The following is a 26,256-nucleotide window of genomic DNA, read 5'->3' as shown; positions in this document are numbered from 1 at the left end:
CACACACACATATGTACACGTACACACGTGTGCACACATGCACATGCACACATATTAATGTGCATAATTAATAGTCCAATTTATTTCATGGCCTTCACTGTCCTGGTGTTTTAGATGATTTTTATGTTTCCTCCCTGAAGGATTCTTAATAGATGTCTCCCTGCGCTTCCTGTTTGTGTAACTGTGGAATTTCCCCTTTCAGGTGCACCCCGAGATATGAGCTCCTCTGACATAAATTGGCATCTGAACTTGAATTGTCAATACAGCTAATATGTTATGTACTTTTTATGAATAAACTGAGACATCGTGAACATAGTTTTGCATTCCATGTACACCTTTATTTAACAAATTGCACAATCTCTAATGACTTCATGTCTCTTTTCTTTATTAAAAAACAACAGGATAGTCCTCAAGTGAAAATTAAAAATACTGTGTATAGGTGAAAATATTATACAAACATGAAATGATATACCACTCAGAATATGTTGATATGACATTTCAGTATACTCTGGGCTGATGATTTTCAACCAAGATCCACTAGAATGAAGTTACTAAGTAAATTGGTGGTGAAAGTAATACTGTAAATAGAAAAGTTTAATCTATTAAGGAAAATAAACTGAGTACTCTAGAAGGACCATTTCTACGCCATCCGTTGTTAGACTGATCACTAGTCATCCTCATTACAACACCTGACCCAGGGGCGCTTTGTTAGGTCAATAAACCAAATTATTTAGAATCAACAGAACTTCATTTCTTTGAAAATAATCGAAATAGTCATTAATTGTGGCCTCTCACAGATTCAGATGAAGCTTTCCTTTAATTAATCCAAATTGTGATGATAAAGATTACATGTAAATCTATTTATATTGTGAATCTTGCTTCACATTCTGCTAGGAATTAATAGAAATTCAATATTGTTTAAGTTAAGCACTATTTAATGGTACAAATGGATTTTTAGAGATGTTTTCACTTGCACAGTCCACAGTTTACAAAGACAAAGCTTTGCGGTTTCCATGGCTCAGATAAAGATGGAGGGAACAAACAAAGCGTTCCTGAGATACATTCAAGATCTAGGAGTTTTAAACAATATACACCCCTCATCAAACAAAAATATCCTTCCCACCAAAATTTTAAAGTTGTGCAAATGTTACAATTGAAAGCTGGTCCTCATCCTAGATCCACGAGATAGAAGATATCTTTTAAATGTCAACGGTGTTGTTTGCAAGAACATTTTATTAAAAAGTGTATAATTCGTGATACTAATGAGTGCTTACTACATGCAGCTCCTTTTCACATATTTTCTCAATCCTTACTCTATGTGAAGGATACTGTTTTCCATGTTAGAAAATTGTGGTCTATCGGAGTCCCACAGTTAGTGAGAGGAAGGGCCCCAATATCATATTTGACTCCCCAGACACATGCACTTACATCGCTTCATGTTGAAGATTCTCTGGTTGCCTCAGTTGCACTTCAGACAGTGACAGAACTCTACCCAATTCCACAAGACAGTTCTTCCTTACAACTGAGCATTTTAATTCTGGAATCACAGTGTGCCACATATGCAAACTAGGTAGTATAATTAGCTAAGAAACAGGAAGTTCCAAGAAATTTTGCAATAGGCTTGAAGTTATGCACTTTGGAGTGCTGAAGCACACGCAGAAAAAGAAAGCACACAGGGACTGCAGGAAGGATCTCACTTGGGAGCTATTTCTGTATGGTCACAACGCTCCAGGCAGCCAGGTACCCCCTTCCCTTAAATACAAATCTGTTGCTCCTGCCTTTTATGGGGACTCAGAATCAAAAGTCAGACTGTTTTGCTAGAGCAAAGCAAAGAACAGGAAGTTGCAGTTGTCAGGAATGACAGCCGCTCTGGGGAGCATTTATCCCCCAACTCTGTCTGGCTCTCTTTCTCTCCCTTTCTTACCAGGAGGTTTCTCTCTTTCTTACCATCCCTCTGCTTCTCTCTGTGGAAAGGCTCCTCTGCTTTTTCTGCCCTCTCTGTGCCTGATTCATAATTCCTGCCCTCTTGCTTGCGTATGGCCTTGGCTTACTGTGACTCTTCTGGACACTGCTACCAGTGCTTCCTGTGAGCTCCAACTCTGCTGCTAATCCCCTCACTTTTCCAGTTCTCAAGGAGTCAAACTGATTAGCCCAACTCATCTTTTCAACACACAGGTCCTAGAGCATGGGTCACAGGTCACCGTCTTTTGGCTGTCAGGGGTTTGACTCCATTTGTTTGTATTTTGGGTATTTAGGAGTGGAGGCACATGGTATAAGACATGGCTGGTGCCTTCTTACAGGTTAATGGACAGGGACATTTCCCATGGAAGACAGTATGAGAACTTTGTGGAACTTTCTGTATTGGCAGTCTACTTTGCTCAAACAACTTCTCTACTGCACTGCAAACCATAATCTAAAGGGATTTCCAAATGTCAGTGGTACAGAAAAAACAGTGTGCGGCGCTCTCTGAGGCAAGTAATTCACTTTCCTATTACTGAACACAATACCACCTGCTATGTAGCATTAATGAAATTTTAACAATAACAGCAATAAAAGCAACCACAAAATAAATGCCATTCTTTGTCTCTTATTATATGCCACACACTTCACATACATTATTAATAATTCTTCCAATAGCCCTAGAGGATGGATACAAGCATCCCTATTTTACAGAAGAAGTGATAGAGGTTCAGGAAGCTTAAGTAACCGGTCCAAGGTTACATAGAAAATACCTGGTAAATACTCAGGCCACTCTGATTCTAAAACCCACATTTCTTTACTGCATTATGCTGACAAGATTTTTTTTATTTTAATAGTCAAACATATTTAAAAGAAATTAAGATAAGAAAAATGGCCTCCTATATTTATGCAGATATTCACCTTTTGTGTTTCTCTTCCTTCCTTCCTGAAGTTTCAAGTGAACTCTGGAGTCATCTCCCTTCAACCTAAAGAAATTCCTTGAGCATTTTTTTATAGAGCAGGTCTGCTGGTGACAAATTCTATGTTTTCCTCCTTGAGAAATGGCTTTATTTCACCTTCATCCCTCAGATATTTTTGCTAGAAGCAGAATTTCAGTCTGATAGTCTTTTCTTTTGGCACCTTGAAGATGTTCTTCAACTGTCTTCCGGCTTCCATCGTTTCTGATGAGAAACTTGCAGTCTTTGGAATTGTTCCCCATATGTAATCCATCATTTCCCCTCCCCCAACCCCTGGCTGCTTTCAAGACTTTTTCTTTGTCTGTGGTTTTCAGTAATTTTATTATTTTGTGTCTGGGCTGATTTCTTTGGGTTTATTCTCTCTGGAGTTCGTTGAGTTTCTTGTATCTGTAAATTTGTCTTTCACCAAATATGGGAAGTTTCCAGGCACTATTTCCACGACTGTTCTTTCCGTATCAGTATCTTTTCCCTCTGCTTTAGGGACTCCAGTGTCGCAAATGTGAGATCTTTTGATAATGTCCCACAAGTCTCTGAGACTCTAGTCATTTTTTTCAATCTCTTTCCTTTCTGTTGTTCAGACTGGATAAATTCTCTTGCTCTATCTTCAAGTTCACTTGCTTCTTTTTTCATCTCTGTTCTGCTATTGAGCTCATCTAATGGATTTTTACATTCCAATTATATGTTTCAGTTCTAAAATTTCAATTTAGTTCTTTTTTAATAGACTATTTTTCTTCAGAGAATTTCTATCTTCCTATTCATTTCAAGAGCATTTACCTTAGTTCATAAAAAGTGGTTCTAAAAGCTGCTTTAAAGTCTATCTGATAATTCACATATCTGAATCATCTTTGAGCTGGCATCTGCTGATTGCTTATTCCTTTGAGAATTGGTCAGATTTTTGTGGTTGTTGGTATATCAAATAATTTTGGATTGTATCCTGAACATTTTGAATATTATATTGTCAGACCCTTCATACTGTTAAAATTCTCTAGAGAATATTAATTTGTTGTTTGAACAAGGCACTCAACCTGCATATTCTGTCTTTTTCTTCTGTGGTAGTAGTTTCAATGTCAATTCAGTTTGCAAAGCTTTTGCTATGCTGTTTGGGTCTGCCTGGGCATGCACGCTCAGGGCTTGCTCTGGTACTTGGATAGTTTTTATACTGTCATTTGATTCTCAAAGCCTTTGCTAGACTTCTCTGGGCATTTTCTGTGCATGTGCAACTTGGGGTGTCAGCTCGTTACAGATTCAAACACAGGATTAGAGCTTCTCTTCTCCAGCCCTCTCTCATCTGTGGGATTTCCCCCACACCCTTTGGCTTCTAGGGCCCCTTTTTCCCAGTTTCTCTGGAAGGAATTATTGGGTTCTTTCAGAGCTTTGGCCTCCTGTGCTGCGGCACAGTTCCATGGAGTTGCACTACAGTGCGAAGCAGCAAGAGAAAAAGGAAAATATATAAGATTTATTCCCACACTCTTTGCACAACGGGAGGCCCTTTATAGGATCCTTCTATCCGAAGGATTGGATCACTTTTGGTAACTTAAATGCCCCTGCCTCCACTGGGGTAGCAGTGCACACCTACTTTTGAAGCTGGCCTTGAGGCAGGACTGGGAGAATAAAAAGAGAAAAATAAACATGAGGATTTTCTCCATACCATGGCTTGCAGGGGCTCCCTTTCCTGCTTTTCTAGCAAGAATGATGACAATGAGTGGGTTTTTTTTGCTGTTTGCCTTTTACAAATTTCCCCATTTGGCTTGCCTTCAGGCCAAATCCAGGAAGAGAGAAAAAAAGGGAAAACCTAGAAAACTCTTTGAAGCTGAGTTGATCTTTCTTTAAGGTTTGACTTTCCTCCTTAACCCATGTGTTTTTGTTTACTTTTCAGAATCCTCAGAGTGTTTGCCATGTTTGTCCAGGTTTAGTGTGATCAAGGGAGTGTTAGAATGGGCTCCTTATTTCCTGGACTGCCTCTTACGAATGCTTATACCCCTCGCACTTGCCACAGAACCTGCCACGTGATAGGCAATGAAGTAAATGAGGTGAATGAAAGTGTAAAATGGAAAGCTCACCGATTATCTAGTAAACTCTGGTAGGACTGGTGTGGCAAATATTTGGCTCACAGCCTGTCTCTCTTACTTCTACACTCAAAGCTGATCTATACCTTACTGCTCTGCTGCCTGCGGAGCCTGAATACAACCGCAGAATACTTCCTAACACAGCAAACCTGGAATTCACTGCCAAATGAACAGCGTTGGCCTGTGAGGTGAAAGCCTACGTTTTATTCCTGTCTTCAAGACCTGGTTATTCACACAAAAAGTCCAGCATTCCTTTCCCGTTTAACTCCAGTGACTCCTCTCTGCAAGTTTCCATCTTCCCATCCTCTTTTGTCTCTTTAAGTTTCTAGTTGATTGACATATTTTATTTTTGCCACGTGGGTTTGTTGAGAAAAATTATTCTTTGCTTTCTTATAAAGTTTCTGTATTTTCGTAAAAAATTGTAATTTGACTAATCTACTTCACTGTGCTTTCCCTCATTTACACCAAAAGAAATTTATTTTAGTGTTTAGCCTTTGGGAAATGATGAATTTGTTTAATAGATCGGTAATTATCCCATTTAAAAATGATCATTAGAATTCCTCTTTATTTGATTACTGCATATCACCAACCCACAACCCATTTATCACCAGTCGCGTCCATTAATTCAGCCTTGCTGGTCCTTGACTGAGAGACTGTTATGTTTTCTTCGGGTTTTGAATCTTTCTAGGAACAAATTAATAGAAAGTAGTATGCCTTGAATATATCTGATTTAAAATCTCAGCCTGTACAAACCTTTTTTTTTGTTTTGCTTGCCATTTTTATTACCTTAAGACTATTTTCCAATAGAGTCACAATCCAAATAGAAGTGTACTTTTTTGTTAGGGAAAGGGGTGACTATTATCAGTTTCCAAGGGATCGCTGTGTGATCTTAGCAGGAAGCAAGAGGCAGTGTTTGTAAATGTGACTCTCTTTTCACGTACATTTGGTATGAAACACCTGTCTGTGACCCAACTGGGTACTTACTCAAGAGGACTCTTTCTAGAACTCTAGTGTTGCCACTTCTAAGATAGAAAATCTGGTGAAAAATAAGCTTCCAGAGTAGATTAGCATGTGCGTGGTGCAAATACCAAGCGCGAGTTGATTGAAGATTGACATCATCGAGTCCGAAGTCATCTAGTAAGGGATCCTTTTGAAGGTAATTCAGGACCCATAGCTCGGGATGCCACCTAGCAGTGCAACGGCTGAAATTAGAAAAACCGTGAGGAAAGAAACTGTATGACAGTCTGCTGTGTTCACAGTCTAAGTGTGTTTTTCTTTTCTCCTTTTCTCCTGGGGTCTCCAGTTTACCGTGGTTTCTGGGCAGTCCTGATGCTTCTCGGGGTAGTCGCTGTGGTGACTGCAAGCTTTTTGATCATCTGTGCAGCTCCCTTTGCCAGCCATTTCCTCTATAAAGCCGGTGGAGGCTCGTATATTGCTGCAGGTATGTACAATACAAAGGGTATGATTTCCAACCATGAGGTTTTTCCCTCCATATCCTCATATTTTCCGTTTCTAGTTTCCGATATCAGGCTTCTAGGAGTAGTAAGACAATGATATTCATATACAGTATTTCTTGAGAGATAACTATATGACATGCTTTTTCAGGGACTTTCCATTTTCCGTGTGCTAACACATTTAGCACGCAGTCTTTGTTGACTGTGTCTGCATTGTATGAAAGAGGACACTAGAAGCGAAAGTTCTGTGGCAAGAGCCTTTTAATCTCTCTTACCCATTAATATTCTATCTGTAAATTGGGGGTCATAACATGTCTGTCTGTAACATCAGGATATAGGTAAAAGTTTTTGTATGCTCTTAAAAAGATAGCCCCCATAATGATGTTACAAACCCTCCGGATTTATCACAGGTAAAAAGCATCTTTTTCTACAATGTCACCATTCAATTTTCTTAATTGTGGTTCATGTGCATTATCTAAACACACTCTCTTCTTTGTAAAACTTGAATTTATTTTAGTCAGTTTTCCGACCAGTCTGTAATTTCTGCTAAAATGATCATAGTACAAATAGAAAAATAATTGAATAGGTGAGTCTTGTGAATTTTAAGTCTTTCCATTTAATTAGGAAGTAAAAGGCAGAATACTAACCTGAAAACATAAGCACAAGGTTATTTATAAAGATAACAATTCTAGAAAATTAGACAGACTTCAGTATGACCGAGAGCAGACTGGACATGACTGTCCTGTGTCATAACATCGGATGGGAAGGGCAGAATGGCTCCTTGAGACTGTAGAGACCATAAAGGAGAGCAGCGGAGTGGATGGCTTTATGGCCTTTTATTCCACAAAGACAGCTTATGACGTTGCCCATCATCATTTAATCAATGGTCAACTAACAAAGAGTTCCTTTAAATACTCTTTTTCCATAATATTGCGCTTAATTCTGCAGAGGGAATGAAAAGAATAGTCAGATGTGGATCCTCTGCTCAAAGTGCTGGAAAAGCCCCACTCCGAGAACAAGAGCCATGTTTAACCTATTCTTTCTTTCTTTTGTCTTTTATTTCAACTCTTTTATTCACTGGTGTTTCAAAGGCCTTTCTCAAGGGCCTGGATTTACCCATTTGAGCTCATAATACTTTTAATAACTTAAAAAAGTTGGGATATAATTCACATACCAAAAAGTATACCTCTTTAAAGTATATAATGCAGTGGTTTTTACTGTATTTACAGAGTTGTGCAAATATCACCACTATCTGATTCTAGCATATTTTGATCACCCCACAGAGAAACCTCCTCCTCTCCTGTCCTCTCCTCCCCGAGCCCGGAGAGCCACTACTCTACTTTTGGTCTCTCTGGATTTGCCTATTCTGGATATTTCCTATAAATGGAATTACACAATATGTGGCCTTTGCGTCTGCCTCCTTTCACTTAGATCTCATAATTTATGCCTTCTATTCTTTACTTCATAATTCCATAAGAACAAACCGCTTATATGCCTTAAAACTGAGCATCTTCATGCCAAATGTTTTTTCTCCCCCAAACCACATTCTACCCTCACTTCAGTCAAAGATCTAGTTAAGGTGCATATTTTTCCATGGTCTTCCCGGAAATAACAGCTTTCTGCTAAAATGTGTAAATATTTCTTTCTTCTCATTCCTCGATTTTCTTTTTTAATCTTTGTCAATAAAAGGAATACGTAAACGCAGTGGTTCAGTACTGACACCTTATGGGCAGCACGATTGTTTTAAACTCAGAAGTGCTCTGATCCTGGGTTTGGTCTTATTAGGGAATTGCGTGTGCGTTTACTGCTTTTGAAAAAAAAATGTTGGCCATTTTTCCATTTTATAATTTTCACAAGACAGTAGTATATCCAAAGAATTACATTTGGCTGAGAACTCTGTAGGGAGATAAGAATTTTTATGCATACGCGTAGCCCTGTGACCAGTGGATTTTCTTTTTATAGTGAATCTTTTGCTGCATGTGGGTATGGGGCTGAGATCCTCGTTGCTCAGGTCTTAATGTAAAAGTTCCCTGGGAGTTGAGAGGTGTCCCAGGTGTTCTGGGAGCCCATTCTGAAAGCCATTAAGCTAGATGATTATGAGGATACTTTCTTTCAAACTTGACTTTTAATTTCCTTCATGGAACAATTCCTTATTGTTTGTGTAAGACTGTATGTTTCCCAAGAACAGAGAGAAGTCTTCTGTTGGATGAGATAGAATATTACTGTTCATTTTATCAGTTTGGATAGGAGAAGTGATGTTCTCAGGAATAACTAAAGTTTACTGTCCAGTAGTAATTTCCACCATGAAACGCAATCTTTTAAAGCAGTTATAGGGCCAATAAATCATCCTTAAACTTGAGTATTTATTGACAAAAGACTTTTTAAAATCTCACAATTGTCTATTATTAACCTTCCCAGATAATGTTAATAGGCAACTTATTCTTTCAAAGTTGAAGATGGAAATTTACATGCTATGTTATACAAAGATGAGGAAAATACAAATAGACACTAAGTTTGTTGCCGGGCAAGGTTTTTCTGTGCCATATTTAACACAGAATCATGCATGTGGTCATTTACTGAGTTAAACTGAGTTGAATTTATGACCCTTTCTTTGGTTAGATTTTGTATTTTCAAAATGAAGAGATCTCATTCCAGGCACCGAGTATTCCAAAGTCTCCTTCATCTTGGGGTTTGCCTCATCATTTTCTGCCTACCTGAGTCTCCGTGCTGACCTGTGCCAACATGCTGTGCTCTGCCAAGCTGTTAGCAACAGGCACCACTTGGCCCCTGGTTGCCGTGGCTGCTTTGTCAGTGCCACAAACAAGATTGGACATGCTTTATTTGGACAGATGGCCTTAGGATAAGGCAGAACCAAATTCTCAATGGCCAGTGCTGGGGGTGTACTCATAGAAAGACTCTTTGTCATCAGCAGGAAGTGTGTTTTTGGGCATTCCACACATGGTTGAGGCATGCTGATGTCACAGCTCTTGCTGTGAGTAAGGAGTGAGGTCCGTGGTATTCCTCTTGCTGTGTGAACAGGGTTAGAGCAAGGCTTGGAAGGCATGTGTTGCCACACCCCGTGCTTGGGCAGATACCTCCCCTGACCAGCCATGCCATGTGTTCCCCGTGGAAGTTCAGTGCTGGACCAAGTGTGTGGTAATCGTCAGGACGGTATGACGCTGAGTCTGTATTTCAGTGACTTTCCTCCCACACCCCCACAGTGCCTAAACCATTGCTGACATTTGCTTTCATGTGGACTCCTAGAGAACTCTTAGCTACAAAGGGGCTAACACTGTCTTCTCCTAACCCTGTGATGTTGGAGAGGATAGGAAAGATGCAGGAAGAGTTAGAGGGGGTAGTCATGGCATTACAGGACGTTTGAGTTGTATGGAGAAAATTATCATCCAGCTGAATATTCCTAATGCCTGGGCAAAGCAACATCAATACAGGAATTGCTGTGCATGAGTGAGACCTCTAAGTGTACAAGAAAGAATAATGATGTTGTTTGGATGTCCCGGGACACTGGCGTTGAGTGATAAGCCATAAAAACTGGACATCGGTATTTTACCAGCGTATCATGGTAGAAAGATTTTTCTTCCGCAATTGGAATCATCTTTTCCTGACTGAGAAACTGGGATATATTTTTCTGCTGAATATAGAGCTAGACAGATTCTCACCTGGGGAGAGGTGCCTGAAAAGCTTCTGAATCTTGGCTAAATCCCTCGTTAGACCCTCAAGTTGGTGAGACTGCGTAGACACCTCGTAAGTCAGAGGACTACAGCAGCCTTGTTCTAGGCCCCAGATGCATTCATGGGAGGAAACGATACCTTGCAGTGCAATCAGTCCTCGGGAGCATGGTGGGCACCAAGTGTTGGTTTGACTCCCGCCCGGTTCTGTGACCACAGTGGGTGCTCCTCGCCCAGAGAGCTGTTTCCCAACTGCTGTTGGTTACCAGCAATATGAGCTGAATAACTTGGGGTGAATGGTATAAATCGTTTGCCATGTGGGTCGAACAGCCTGAAGCACGTCTCTCTATGGCTCGCCCCTGCTCCCTTCTGGACTGGAGGACACTGCTTTCTAAAAGTACCATGGCGTGAGCCCTCTAACTTAAGAGAGTAGTGCAGGAAACGTAAGTGGATCTGAAGGGAATAGAAAATTCTCATATCTAGCAGGTAATGCTGAAATCAGAAGTAAATTGGGTTTGTGGTTTGTTTTCCCTTTTTCTTTCAAAAGAGCAATGCAATTCGTAGTGGTGCACCAGCACCCACATCTATTTCTACATGAGACAAGAGGGACATGATGGGTGCATAATACAAGAGACTTTTTGCCTTAATCCTAGAAAAAATACCTCACAGAAGCCAAGGGACATATTTCAGACTTTCGCTTTCTTTGGCTGGGACTGAACCCATGGCTCACAGGAGATGCTGGGCGTCATGCCTTGCTCCTCACGTCTTTCTCCAGATAAAGCAGAACGTGGCAGCGGTCGGACCAAGAGAAGAGTTTGTGGAGGAAACAGAAGACCAAGAGCAGGAAGGGATTAGGAAAGAATTGCTGACAGCCTAGAGGCAGGCGTTCTAAACTTACAGGCAGATGCGTGCGCCTGCTTGCACCTGCTGTCTCCACGTCTATACAGTGAAAGATTCGGGCTATGAACAGCCGCTTACCCTGGACCAGCAAAGGGGCCCCTGTGTCAGGAGAACAGGCCTGGAAGGCCAGTGAACGCTTGCCAGAATGGCTTTCTAAAGCTTCTGTGTGTTTCTTGGGGCGTAAGAAACAGACTTTCCGGAGAAGATCACAAACATAATTTCCCAATAGGGAACAGAATATTTCGCCAAAGTCCAGGACTTAACATTTTATTCAGAGCTCTGATTTGTTGGAGGTGGGTGATGGAAAGAAAAAAGTGATTAATAAAAACTATAGATTACTCATGTATCAGCCAAATTACTTCTGGTAGTAGAATGAATTTCTCCCATTTCTATGAGGTTATAGGACGGCCGTTTGGATTTCCCTTTTCTCGGTTAAAAGGCTTGCGTATGTTAGATCTGCTTTCTCAATAGCACTAGAAGAATGAGTCACCCTGCTATTTCTGGAAACACTTGCTTTGTGCACTTGCTTTGTGCCTTCAGTTGTCCTATTTAGGAATTTGGTCAGGAAAACTATTGTTTTGGATATTGGCACCATTATAATGTGGGAAGACCTGTCTTCAAGATTTTGATGTGGAATTTTAATGTCCTCCATCTGACATTTTATGTAAATGTCAAGTGCTAGAATAAGTCAACCTTGGTTAATATTAAATAGAAAGGAGCTGTGTAGAGTTTTTGTTTACAAAAATATTTTAAAGCCTTATTGCTTTGCTTTCTCAGATACTTGTTTGAAAGTTTATTTCTTCCCACATTGCTTATCATTTGAAATCTGTGTAACAAGCTGTTGGGATCAGACTTGTTCTGACTCAGCTTCAAAGGGGGCACCAATATGGTAGATATATGGTGGTAAAATGAGGAGACAAGTCCCCAGAGGAAGAACTCAAAAGCGACATGTCAAGTGGAACCCTGTGAGTCTCTAACATCTCAGCCAGAGGCAGGCTGTGCAAGGGAGAGAGGGTGTGGACAGGAGCAAGGAGACCCAGGATGAGTTCTTTGGAGGGAACTGTTGTGTTCCTGAGTCTCCATGCTAACCTGGGCTCGTTACACATATCCTTGCTGGAGACGTTCTGGGCTGTGGTCTAGCTCCTGCCCGGAGAAATCTAGGGTGTGAGAGGCTGGCTCAGTAATAGCTTCGGTGGGACTTTTCTGGAAATCTTTGAACTTCAAACTTAAATAAATGTTCCCCACCCCTCTTAAAAAATGTACCTGTGCTGTTGCTTTTCTTCTGAGAACTAGAGCTACAGGCCTAGCAAATGAAAGCTTCGCCTCACAGGACATATTAGCGTAGGGGATAATTAATCTCCACCCTGAAATGGAGTTTTCAGATGTGGGAGGTGACAAAAGTCTTTCTGGCCTATAAATAGGACCTCTGGTATGGGATTAGGTTTTGTCATGGTGGAAAAGCAGAATGAGTTTCCATCTGCCTCATTCTCCTTTCCCAGAGTGTGTGTATCATTAACAACTACTAATTACTCAGCACTCTAAGTCATTTAATTTCTTTGCAAATATTCTTTTTCATTACATACCCTTCCCCCAAGTAGTCACTTTGCTCAGAAATTGCTAGTAACAAGTGGCTAAGGCATGTTGGTTTCTGTACTAAATTTTGTTATGCATTTTCTGAGGCCTTTTTGTTTCCTTTACACTTTCTTGTGTAGAAAGAGAAGCACATTAGGTACAGACTCCTCTGAATGACCGACTGACGTCTGCTAACGGTCTGTCCTAGAAAGAATGTTTATTTCCTGTAACCAGGGGGCTGTTGTGGTGGGGCGGGAGGTTTTCTAGACTGGGCGCTTAAAACAGAAAATGCCCTTAATTGAGCAAGCGCAAGTCTAGACTCACCTGATGTTATTCTTTCCAAAATGTTCAGCCATGGGACTACGGGGCGACGGGTGCCACCTGGTGGAGAATTCCAGTCAGACGTTGGCCTACATGTTTGAAGCAATCTTTCCCTCGCTTCTCTCATGAAATCTCAGAACTGGAAGGCACCCCGGCAAGTTTATTCTCTTGTCTTTTGGCCTGTCTCGAAATAGCCCAGTCATATGAGAAGCTCTGGTGCTTTAAAAGATTTCAGAGAAGAATATTTGCTAGCCGTTAGCAGGCGCTCTTGCCAAAGCGTAATAATAACAATGAAAATAAGAGAACTAGCCCAGCTTATTATGTGCTTGCCGCGTCCCAGGCACCCTGCTAACTGTCTTGCCTCCACTAATTCCTCGTGACTGCTTTCTGCATTCTCTCTGTTTTACCAGTGAAGAAACTGAGAAAAGGAGAAGTGAACACCTTGCTCAAGGTTACTCAGCTGGTAAAGTGTAAAACTTTCTAGACAGTAAAGCTTTGACGCAAGATTTGATCCAGGTCAGAATCCGGGCCTGTCCTCTACAATCACTTCCTACTTTCCAAAACTCAGTTATTGTGTGTAAACACATCCTTGGCATTAAATGAAACACTTACTTTTCAGATTAAATCCCTAATGACTTGTAGAGATGGATAAACCCTCATGATCATTCTCTATCAATAATTGTTTCTCCAGAGAATATGGAGTATTGAATATACAGGACGTTTAATATCTAAAATTATTATGCCAATCTAAGAAAGTAATAAATATTTGAGAAATCTGCTAGAGGTTATATAGGTTCGGTTGACTAAATAAAAACGTGAAGCCAAGAAAGTGAAAGGGAAGAGGCAATTAGTGTATTTGGAAAGTAGTGTGATAAAGTGTGGGCAGCAATGAATATTTGGAAATCAGATAGGTGTAACGAAAATCTAATCAGGACATTATAACTATATAAGGTTTTCAGGCTATCTTAGAAAACTGGAGAAAAATCAGTGAAAAGTCAATATGAGAAAATGAAAAATGGAGATAAGCCAAGAATGTTTACGGTTGACCATTATACATTAGTAGTTTTATAATTTCTGAAATATGATATATAAAAATGAGCATGATTGAATTATAAAAGAAAGCAATCGCATTTTAATGTAAAGAAAATATTAGAAAAATAAAATTGAAATTATTTTTGAGTCTCAGGCTTATTTTCCCAGAAAAACTAATTTTTTAATGAATGAACTAGCAAATATGAGACTACTTTGAAAATATGTTACAGTGTAATGACAAGTACCACTTTTTAGAAAATGTAGAATTGGCAAATTTTCCTTTGCTCATCATGTAATGTTTAGAAAAGTAAGAATACAGTTTAGACTCTGGAATGGACCTGTGAGAATAGCTTCAGCCTGCTTTGTCCCCATGTTTCCTCCTCTAACATGACACGCATGGCTCCTTAGAAGTTGAGAAAGACCTCAAACACTGCAATTCTTAAGATTCCTAGTGTATTAAAAGTGAATACATGTTGGTTTGCAAATATTGTGGCATTTTTAAGTGTTTACATTTAATGCATTAACGCTTTATGCTTTTAAAATACATACATAAATGTAATGAGCCCACTATAACTTAATTTGCAGATATTATCCAAAGTCGTTTCTGAGTGTGTCATCCAGATTATGAGGGAACAGTATGATTTCATCCCAACAGCTTAAAACCCTTGCGCATTCTCAGAGAGAGTCTAGCTCTCTCTCCTGAGTTGTAATTTTTATCCTCTGAATTAAAGCCTCGAGATGCTCCCTAAACAGCTGAGGAACGGCTCCCTTTCCAAAGGGATCCCAGAAAGAAACAGTACGAGAGTGGGGAGCAGTTCACAGGGGTTCATGATATAACGAAACTTCATGACATTCACTTATGTGTCATATTTTATATGTTTTGAATAATACACAAAGTTAAAAAAACGAATTAAAAAACTGAAAACAACCAGTCACAAAAGATCCCTGTGCTCTAGGCACCTGGAGAGTTTAATTGCCCAGTGACCGCTATTGAACAACAATCAAGTTTTGTTGACAAAGTTAACATTTGAGGAACATAAGGTAAGGCAGTATCTTTTTTTAAAACACTGTGTTCTTAGCAGCACTTAGCAAGTCTACCAGCGTATAGCGGGTACACTGGAGCAGGTGTGCCTCAGGTCACGGCCACAGCATCGGTGAGCCCAGCGCCATTTCATCCGTTTTGTATAAGATGGTGTTTCATAAAAAGATTTTGTTGCCAATTTTCTTTTCAAACCATTTATGTAAGGAAATGTATCCGTCATTTCACGACTCTATGTTTGAGTTAGAACTTCACAAACCAAAATATTCATAGGAGCTTAATTCATAATAGCCAAAACCTAGAAAGAACCCAAATGTTCACCAATAGATAAATGGATAAACCAAACTTGGTATATTCATGTGATGGAACACTGCTCAGCAGTAAAAAGGAGTGAACTGCTAACATACGCAACAACATGGGTGAATTCTCAGTCATCATGTTGTGTAGAAACAGTCAGAGACAAAAGACTGCGTACTGTCATGATTTCATTTCCATGAAGTTCTAAGGGCAAAACTATGCTAGAGTGACAGATGCATTGCCGGGGGGCGGGGTGGGGGGGGGTGCGGTGGGCTAGTGAGGAGGCATGAAGAACCTCTCTGGAGTGACAGTGATGAATATGTTCTATTGTTAACGGGGTTGTGGTTACACTGATGTTTACATTTATCAATACTCATCAAACCGTACACTTAAAACGCGTACATTTTGTTCTATGTAAATTATGCCTCAGTTAAAAGAATGAGAAAGAGAAACAAGAAATCTGGAATGATTTTTACCCATTAGTAAAACCTTCAAACCATTGAAACTTAATATAATACCTTCAAATACTAGTATGGGCTAATTTAAGAAATATTTATGTGAAGACTATTTGTGTATCTTCTTCTAAATCCCCTTGTGGGGATGTTGTCAGTTATGCTGTTCAGTGTCCTGTGCACATCTTCTGTGCACTCATTATGTATTTCTTGATGAATTGCTATGTTTCCTTTTAGAAACTGATAGTAAATACATAGCTTATCAAGTTTCCTTTCTGTTCTTTCTTCTGGGTGTGTCGGATGTAGGCTTACCATTCCAAGAATGCTGCTATCCTTACTCTCTTACTCATGCTCCAGACTTTTTCCTTCTGTAGCGAGTATGAACTCTCCCCTTGCCTTCCAGGGAGCTCGACCTGGAAAAGGAACGTGGTCTCCCACCACCTTCTTGGAATATTTTCCCTGTTGTAGGATGTTTTCAAATGTCTTCAGCCTAACGAGTTGCACCTGCTATCAGGGTTTTGGTTTGAATTATGCCTCAGGCTAAACTTTCAGCCGTGCTTAGACGGTTAACTACAGCAGACTTCGTTTTCATCCTCTGCAAATAGACACAATGCGTAAGCTGATGCTGTCGTCCCTAAAATTTTATGAAGCCTACTTTCTAGTTCTATGTAGATGCCCTTGCTGTGTATTGCTCTATTAGATTGTGTGTCCTCCAGATAGAGAAAAGACGAATTTTTCTGATTCTAATTTACTATTCACTTTAACTTCCTTTGTAGTGCATTTTTTTTGACTATGGAATTCTGTGGCCTTTCCCATGCCCATTGGAGGCTGAAATGAGTTGCCACTGAATTTGTGTGGAAGCATGACTAAAAGAGGCCAATGAATCAGCCTGAATTTATCATTCTTCCCCAAGCAGCCAATAACTGCCCATGGTTCAAGGTGTTAAAGCATGTTTCAAAGGCAGTTTAGTTACGTCTAAACACTTAAAGATGAAGATTATTGGTTTTCAGTAACTCCAAAAGGCTATTTTTTTAAAGATTTTTTAAAATTGTTTTCCTTTTTCTCCCCAAACCCCCCAGTACATAGTTGTATATTCTTCGTTGTGGGTCCTTCTAGTTGTGGCATGTGGGACGCTGCCTCAGCGTGGTTTGATGAGCAGTGCCATGTCCGCGCCCAGGATTCGAACCAATGAAACACTGAGCCTCCTGCAGCAGAGCACTTGAACTTAACCACTCAGCCACGGGGCCAGCCCCCAAAAGGCTTTTTTTTTAAATACAAGTTTATGTATTTCAAGGCAAGAATATAAGGGCTTGACATTGGACTGCCCTTTTGAAGAAGAAAGTTTTCATCGCTGTGGCTAACTTTTCCCTAGAAATATGTTTTTAAATCGGGTTTTTATAAGATGGTATAACAGATCTTTATAGTATGCCTTCTTTTTCCATTCTTGTTTCTGTGAAATATTGAGGACACGCATTTTGATTTCTCAGTCTGTGACTTGGTGCTTGGGAAATTCTTTTTTGTTTCCATATTATGATTGTTTCCATACTGTTTATCATTAGCAGTTACCTTCCTAATGGCCCTTTGTGACTAAATTTTTTTCTTCCTGAGGAATATTTGCCGTGAGTTAACATGCCTTTCCAATCCTCCTCTTTTTTTTAAATGTGAGCTGCCACCACAACATGGCCACTGACCTACCAGTGCTGTCGGTCTGTGGCCTGGAACTGAACCCAGGCTGCCAAAGTGGAGCAGGCTGAACTTAGCCACTAGGCTACCAGGGCTGGCCCATTTGTGACTAAATTTTATGTGACCTTTGTTTCAGAAAAAGTACTTTCCAAATTGAATTGATGATATTTGGAGGGAAAAGTTTTCAACTTTGTGAGAGGATCCATGCCAAATCATAAGCTTGAATGGCCCTTCCCCACACGGCCGGTGAGAAGAGACCGGTGTGTTCTTGGTGTGACTTAATCATTCGTCCTTGGTTTTCTTATGATCACAAATCTTCATGGGATCTGGAGCCATATTTTGATTATGCCTCCAGTGAGCTCTTCTCTGAATTTCTGTTGGACTTCAAAAAATAGGTATTATAAAATTTCATTGGAAATAAATTGTGCATTCAAAATGTATGACCAAATTTAAATATAACTTCATTACAAATTATTGCCTAAATATTAGCAATATTTTCTATTCCTGCTAAAATCAATCTGACAAGTGGGTTTGAAATGTAACTCACTTGTTGCTCAAGAGAGTTATTGCTTATGTCTTTATGAGTGAGGGTCTTAAGGTACCAAGGGATAATACTTAAGATTTTTCCGTAGAGTTAATATTGCCCCAGAGAAGACTCTCCACTTGGTAGGTGGACCAAACCAATAATATTACTAGTCAATATCCCACCAAAAGAGGATGTATCTTTCTGGTGTATGAACACACATACTCTCCTCCCATCCCCACAATGTATGTATTTTCCAACACACATAGCCCTAGACTTCCACTACACTTTTGTTTTGAGTCATTCATTTTGTTTTTGTTTTGAAATATTTTCAGATTTACGTAGAAGTTGCAAGTCCCTTCACCCAGAGACTCCTTTCAAATTTCAATAATTGTTCCAATAATATCTTTTATAATAAAATGATCTAGTATTGGAAGATGCTTTGCATTTAGTTGGTGTGTTATTTGAGTCTCCATCAAACCAGAATAAGTTCTTTAACCTTCATGACCTTGACTCTTTTGAAGAGTACAGGCCTGCAATTTTCTAGAATGTTCCTGAATTTGGTTGTCTTATGTTTCCTCATGATTGGATATAGGCTTTTCATTTTTGGCTGCCGTATCATAGCAGTGATGCTATGTTCTGCTCATTGCATCTCATGAGGTGTTAGGTAACATCAATTTGTCATGTCACTGGTGATGTTAACTTGGATCATTTGAGTAAGGTGGTATTTGCCAGGTTTCTTTAGTATAAAGTTAGTATTCCCCCTTTACAATTAATAAGTGTTTTGTGGCAAGAGACTTTGAGCCTCTGTAAATATTTATTTCTCATCTAAATTGCATCCACTAGTTTTAGCATCCATTTTTGTTTCTTCCAATAATTGTAACTTAAATGATTCCCAAATGGTGATTTCTAATTCAACTATTCCTTCTACATTTATAAGTTAGCATTCTGTAAGGAAAAGCTTTCCCTTCTCCCCACTTATTTATTCATTCATTTATTTACATCACTGTGGGATCATGGATTCAATCTATTTTATTCAATGAGATATAATATGGCACTATCATTTGTTTGATAATCAAATGGTCTCAGAATCGGCTCAGGGAAGCGCCATCAAACTGACTTCTGAAACACCCCCATTATCCTTTGAGCATGTTTTTGCTATTTGGTATAACAAGACATTCCAGACTCATCACTTTCTGTCCCAGCCTGGATTCAACTATTTCTTTGAGACGCCCTGGTTTCTGGTATTTAGAAGCCATGATCTGGATACCTGGTGTCCTCCATGCTGCTGAGGTGTTGCTGCTCCCAGACCCTCCCAGGGAACAGAATTAGGAAATATATCTAGGTATATATTTTAAAACACACACACTTTTTCTTCTATATTCATTCATTTATCTATCTATCTATCTATCTATATACCTATCTATCTATCTACCTATCTATCTAAAACTGTAAATCCACACTGATACATTCAATTACAAACAAATACCATAGAGTTCATTCTAGCTGTCCCCCTTTTCAGATTTGTAACTCTATTTCAGGCAGTGAAGAACGTGACTGCAATTAGCCTCAATACATTTATTTATTTGATCAGTCTACCTGTATGTAACAGTATCCTGACTCCTCTCTTAGCCATATACCTCATGCAGGCTCCCGTCATAAATTCTTGGTGCCATATCAGCTAAACCCTTGGCCTTTGGTGTAAATAATTTCCCCATGTTTGTTACTTCATTTTCCTTCTCTCTCTGTCTGTCTCTCTGCACACATATACACACACACACACTCACACACATATGTATAAAACATTGGCAATTTAATGGGTAGGAAAACACTGTCTTTTGTTTTTTTTTTTTTGAGGAAGATTAGCCCTGAGCTAACTGCCGCCAATCCTCCTCTTTTTGCTGAGGAAGCCTGGCCCTGAGCTAACATCCGTGCCCATCTTCCTCTGCTTTATATGTGGGACGCCTACCACAGCATGGTGTGCCAAGTGGTGCCATGTCCACACCCGGGATCCGAACTGGCGAACCCCAGGCCGCTGAGATGCGGAACGTGCAAACTTAACCGCTGCGCTACAGGGCCAGCCCCGGAAAACACTGTCTTACCCCATGGGTAAGATATAATCATAAATTGATGTGATATGAATTAAATAATGGACTGCATCTTCAATCAGTGAACAAGTTAAAGACTCTAGTGATAGAAACACCTATTATTTATTGCTTTTAGGATGTGATTGCTCTTCAAATGACAGTAATATTTATATATAAGTTAATTCTTCCTTATTAAGACTCATCTACATGATTACCTCCAATACATCTTTTTAAATACTCTAAACTCAGTGATAGGTTTTGCAACTTTTGAAAAATTGTGTATGAGGCTACTGGTTTTTCCCAAAGGCAATTTTCTTTTTTTTATAAAAATATCTGAAAGCACAAGAGCTTCACGTGATACAAGGAAGATAAAAACCAAATCAACAAATAATAACAAAGGTTTGCAGTGTGTTTGCATAAGGCAAATAGCATGCAAATAACTAAGCCAACCTTTCCATTAGCAGAGAACACTGTCTATATATCTGCTGAAAAAGCGTATTGAAATGCACACAGTTGCTAGACAACACATGGCATTGCCATATTGTTGTCAAAATCTGAGGTACGGCTCTGTAAGGAGTATGCTCGCCGGCTATGACTTTAGTATTTCTCTGTGATAGAGTTGTTGTTCAGTGGTTAAATTGCTCTATTCCGTGCTCCAGTATTTGCATTTACATTAGAGACCACGGTGTGAAGGATGTTTCTTCTTAGTGAAGCGTCCAGGTTGACTCTTCATTGCTCTGTAGCTTGTATCATGATTATGAGAAAGTTTAAGCTCTGATACTGACACACCTCGACATATTTATGAGGCCTTCTTTTGTGTTTACGTCTCAAGATTCTTTATGAAATTGATGGCCCGAGAGAGAGCACATCCCAAAAACTGTGTGAGCACAATTAACCTAGAGGGGTAATTGATGGCTAGGCTCTTAAAAGCTCCTCTCTCCTGCTGTGATGCCTCTGGCTCTGCTCCTGGTCACAGGGCCATGTTTGCCTTTCACACAGACTAGCAATTAGAATATAGAGATTTTATACCTGAGGGTTCCATCCGTTAATTCAAAGTTATAATTAATTATTAATTCAAAATCTATTATAGATCTTTGACATGTTTGATTGAACTTTTAGACAAATAGCAAGTGACCTCAAGTATGTTTTGCTGAGGGACAAATTTGAACCCCTCGGGCTGTGTGGCTTGTCTGTGGGACTTGCCTCTCACTCACTACTCAATCAGCTTAGCTGACTCTCCTGAGGCTCAGAGCGCTGGGATCGCTCCCTTCTGTTATTGCAGTCACAGTCACATGGAAAACTATATACTTTATACTTAGTGGTAGTCTCAAATTTGAGCATTCATTATGCTCCTCTGTATATTCCTTGTTACGGTCAAGGGTCCAACACTATAATACTTTCTCTACTTTTATAATTTTAGCAGCATTTTTGAACAGGTGGATTACAGTTACACTGAAACTATTGATAAATTGTGATGTTGCCTTCTAGTTAGTGTCTAAGCATTGTTTTTCCTTTCTTCCTTGCTTTCTCCCTCCCTCCCCTCCCTTCTTCCTTCCTTTCTTTTGTTTAATAAGGCTCTTGATCTCAAACCTGCGCTTCTGTGTTCCACAGAATCTTTTATTATCAGCCCCCTCCCTCATTCTTTCAAGGCAATATTTCCTTTATGCTGTAATCAATCTTCGGCATATATGTTTCAACTTTAAAGAATCATGTATATTCTTTTACATTGTAGTCATGCATCACTTGATGGGGTTACATTCTGACAAATGTGTCGTTAGGCGATTTCGTCATTGTTTGAACATCATAGAGTGTCCTTACACAAACCCAGATGGCATAGCCCACTACACGCCTAGGCTGTATGGTACTAATCTTATGGGACCACTGTCGCATACACAGTTCATTGTTGACTGAAACATCGTTATGCTGCGCACGACTGTAGTTCAGTGCTTTCATCTCTGTTCTGGTTTGGTACTTACCTTGGCTCCTATTTCCATTGCCATATTTAACTGCAGCACTGGTTAGCTTTATTATAATACTATAACAATAGTTAGAAAGTGCACAGCAAAGGAAACCATCAACAAAATGAAAAGACAACCTAACAATTGGGAGAAGATATTTGCAAACCATATATCAGATAAGGGGTTAATATCCAAAATATACAAAGAACTCATACAGCTCAACAACAAAAAAACCAACAATCCAATTAGAAAATGGGCAAAAGATCTGGACAGAGATTTCTCCAAAGAAGATATACAGATGGCCAACAGGCATATGAAAAGATGCTCAACATCATTAGCTGTCAGGGAAATGCAAATCAAAACTACAATGAGGTATCACCTCACTCCGGTCAGAACGGCTATAATTAACAAGACAGGAAATAACAAATGTTGGAGAGGGTGTGGAGAGAAGGGAACCCTTGTTCACTGCTGGTGGCCGTGCAAACTTGTGCAGCCACTATGGAAAGCAGTTTGGAGTATCCTCAGAAAATTAAGGATAGATCTACCATATGATCCAGCTATTCCACTGCTGGGTATTTATCCAAAAAACTTGAAAACACAAAGGCATAAAGATACTTGCACCCCTACGTTCATTGCAGCATTATACACAATAGCCAAGACTTGGAATCAACATAGGTGCCCATCAAGGGGCGAATGGATAAAGCAGATGTGGTATTTATACACGATGGACTACTACTCAGCCGTAAGAAATGATGAAATCCGGCCATTTGTGACAACATGGATGGACCTTGAGGGTATTATGCTGAGTGAAATAAGTCAGAGGGAGAAAGTCAAATACCATATGATCTCACTCATAAGTAGAAGATAAAAACGACAAAAAAAAAATCACATAGCATTGGAGATTGGACTGGTGGTTACCATTGGGGAAGGGGGAAGGGGGGAGGGCAAAAGGGGTCATTAGGGTCACATGTGAGGGGATGCACTATAATTAGTGTTCGGGTGCTGAACACGATGTAATGTACACAGAATTCGAAATATGATGTACATCCAGAAAAAATAAAAATTAAAAAAGAAAAAAAAAGAAAGACCTGAGCTGAAAATCAGCTCTGAAAACTACTAGCTATGTTTACACATACTTAAAGCTTGGGGTTAATAGTACCTACTTTGCCAGTTTATTGTGTATATTGAAAGAAATGATGTAATACAGTGCTCATTGCACACCAGGCATATGGTAAAAGATGGACAAACATTAGAAAATAAGTTCCACTGGGCAAGGATCTTTGACTCATGTTCACAAGCACCTAACACAGTGTCTGGTACACAGTAAGTATTCAATAAGTACATGTCAGCTGTTGCATTGTTCTTAGGTTCTCTATGGCCCTCACCTCAATGTTTGGAAAATTAAAGATAAAGGGTGTGCGTATAAAGCACATAATAAAGGGTCTAACACAAAGTAGGTGATTTAGCTGGAATCACATTTTGAGAGACATATCATCAGGCAAATGATTGGTTAGTGTTCTTGGGAAAACATCTTCAGAAAGTCTAAAGGTCTTTTGTTTTATCCTTCTCAGGCATCCTGTTTTCGCTGGTGGTGATGCTATATGTCATCTGGGTCCAGGCGGTGGCTGACATGGAAAGCTACAAAAACATGAAAATGAAAGACTGTGTGGATTTCACCCCTTCTGTTCTGTATGGCTGGTCATTTTTTCTGGCCCCGGCAGGGATATTTTTTTCTTTGCTAGCTGGGTTACTATTTCTAGTTGTTGGACGGCATATTCAGATACATCACTAATCCACCTGTTGCCACCGGTGTTTTCTTGGGAGATTTTAAATCACAGCATATTTTTTTCATTTTGTTTCAGTCATCCCAGAGTAGAATTACTTGATGTAACTTTTTAGTTGCTATTTGAATTAACCATTTTACTTGCCATTTCCTCTAATAAGAAGGTCCTAGAATCTCTCCAGAGACCAACAAGTGTCCATCTTCTCAAAGTGTTATCAAGACTCTGGTTCTTTAGGGAGCAGGTAACGTGGGCCTCCCTTTCATTGCACTTGTGTGAGTTCACGCAGGTTGCAAAGTCCTGGTAAGAGCATAATACCATCACCTGGGGCAAATCAGGATTTGATTGAAAGCATCCTTGGCATTCACTTCTGTTGCTCTTAAAAAAAATCTTTGCACAATAATTAAGGACAGAAAACAAATGTTTTCAGAGAATTTACTCCATTTCTTCTCTACTCATGTACATATCCACATACACATTCACTGACACCTGGCCTAATTATTCATTATTTAAAAATAGATAGAAGTTGTTCTTGTAGCAAGAGCCCTGCAAACTCATTACTTAAAATGGGCCACAACAAAACTCACAATGTGAACTTATTCCAGTTCACTGTAAAATGTGTAAAAACCAAGAACCTTAGCTTAGTACATAATTCTATTTGGTATTTTAAAATTCCCATTTAAAATTATATTGTTAATATGTTCAGCATGTGAAAATTTACTGATGAAATGTGCTTTTAATATGCACTAGCTATAAACTTTCAAAATACTTCCATATGAGGATAATCTCCTTGTTTTATTAAAGACTATGAAATAATGAACTTTTCCCAAGATTTCATGGGTTGTACTTTTTTGATCATTTGATTCCCTTCATTGTTGTCCCTCAATTTCTTCTTCTTTACAGTAGGTATATTAACATTTACAGACCTGCTATTTCCTTTAACATCTTGGAAGAAAACTTTTTGCAGGGGAGTTGAGCGAGGGGACTGAGGGGTCTAATTCTTTATTATTTACTAGTGTAGACATTTTGCATATCAAAGATGTTTGTTTGGCACTAATTTTGATTGAAATCAAATCCATCTGAGAAATCTAGGTCGTATTTGCATTTTGGAAGCCTCCCCCGGTGGGAGTTTGGTGTTAGTGAAGGAACAGAGAACCCGCTTGGTAAGGGGCTTTGTTCCAGGGGCGGCATTTGCCTCCGCAGCTGTTGTGAATACCAAAGACGGGACTCAGAGGTAAATGAAGAATGACCACCTAGAAGATGCTGTGCGATAGAGGGACTGTTTTGCTTTCCATCCAGCTGTTCCTGTGGTGGAGAAATTGCCCAAGTATTCTCTACACATCCCATACTTTCCATTAAACCTTGTTTCAATGGGAGGAATTTCTGGAGGACGAGCAGAGGTACGAGCTATCTACGGAATCATGAGGGCAGTTTAGTATTTACTGACGGGACTTGCCTGTAATTAAAAAAAAACCCCACAAAGCCTTAGGGGTTTAACTGGTTTCTCAAGCCATTTCAATTATATCACACAAGATTTTGTGGTACTTTCCTTTGTCTTTGTCTTTTTCTGTTTCATTTTTATATTGCTTCATTTATTTCTTTGCTTTTGGCTTGATTATTAGAAAAATAATTATGAGCTCTGTTATGCATATTGACTGTGATATTAAGTTATGGCATGCCGTTAAGCTTTTCCAGACGATGCTAGATGTATTTGATTAGTTCATGTCATCTGTAAATACAATTCCTCTTTGTAGAACTTTGGAATAGAGCCTTTTTCTGGTGTATTATATGTCATTTAAATTTCACATACGAGCTGCTTTCAGTAAAGGTTTGAATATTTATAAATTTCAGATGGCTATCCTCACTTTCTAATACCCTTGTGCGGCTACCGTATATTTCTCATAAGGCAGTTGGCTGACTATGTGATGTGTGTGACACTTTTACACAGATCCACACTTCAGAAGTATTTCCTAGTTGTAATGCATCAATCACATTAATTCAAACGCATTTCCTGATCTACTTACCAGCAATCCACGGAAGGAAGGAAGGTGAGTTGTGTTTGCTGTGTCAAGGAGTAGAATATCCTTAAAAACAGCAGAGATATGCGGTGTATTCTCGTAACAGCCTTCTATCTGATTTGGGAAAGCGTGTTTCCTTATATTTTTCTCTTCAGTATATCGATTAATTTTCAGAAGCTTCCAAAGTGATAAAATCTTTTTTAAGAGGGTTGATTTTGCATCATAAAGTTTTGATTTAACAAAGAAGATAAGGTGGCCTTTCTAGAAAGAGTGAGATAAGAGGGCAGTGAGTTATGCCTGTGGACCTTGGTGACAGCCGTGGTCTCTCCACATTGTATTTGTTCAGTGGCTTTAGTTCAGTCGGGCATCTGGTAGCACGTGCTCTGAAACTGGCTGGGAAAACCATGCAGAGAAGCTGAATGATGGTGTTCAATGTGGGGGCCGAGGGGAG

At 39.5% G+C, this 26,256-nt stretch overlaps 1 protein-coding gene across 2 annotated transcripts in view; it reads left to right on the top strand.

Moving 5' to 3' along the window:
- The window catches only part of TMEM182 (transmembrane protein 182), a 50,734-nt gene extending 25,097 nt beyond the window's left edge, over positions 1-25,637 (top strand). Inside the window, exons 4-5 of one of the 2 annotated variants that reach the window (XM_008524383.2) lie at positions 6,306-6,443; positions 23,578-25,637. In XM_008524383.2, coding sequence (XP_008522605.1) covers positions 6,306-6,443; positions 23,578-23,798 — 359 coding nt within the window. In that variant the 3' untranslated portion in view covers positions 23,799-25,637. Of the gene's footprint in view, positions 1-6,305; positions 6,444-12,966; positions 13,085-23,577 lie in introns of those variants that run through there. The other variant, XM_070573384.1, reaches the window with a different exon arrangement.
- Positions 25,638-26,256: the final 619 nt, after the last annotated feature.

Source organism: Equus przewalskii, chromosome 14, assembly GCF_037783145.1.
Source record: "Equus przewalskii isolate Varuska chromosome 14, EquPr2, whole genome shotgun sequence".
Taxonomy (NCBI): domain Eukaryota; kingdom Metazoa; phylum Chordata; class Mammalia; order Perissodactyla; family Equidae; genus Equus; species Equus przewalskii.
Note: the sequence above shows the minus strand (reverse complement) of the source record. Positions and strands in the feature narration are given on the sequence as shown.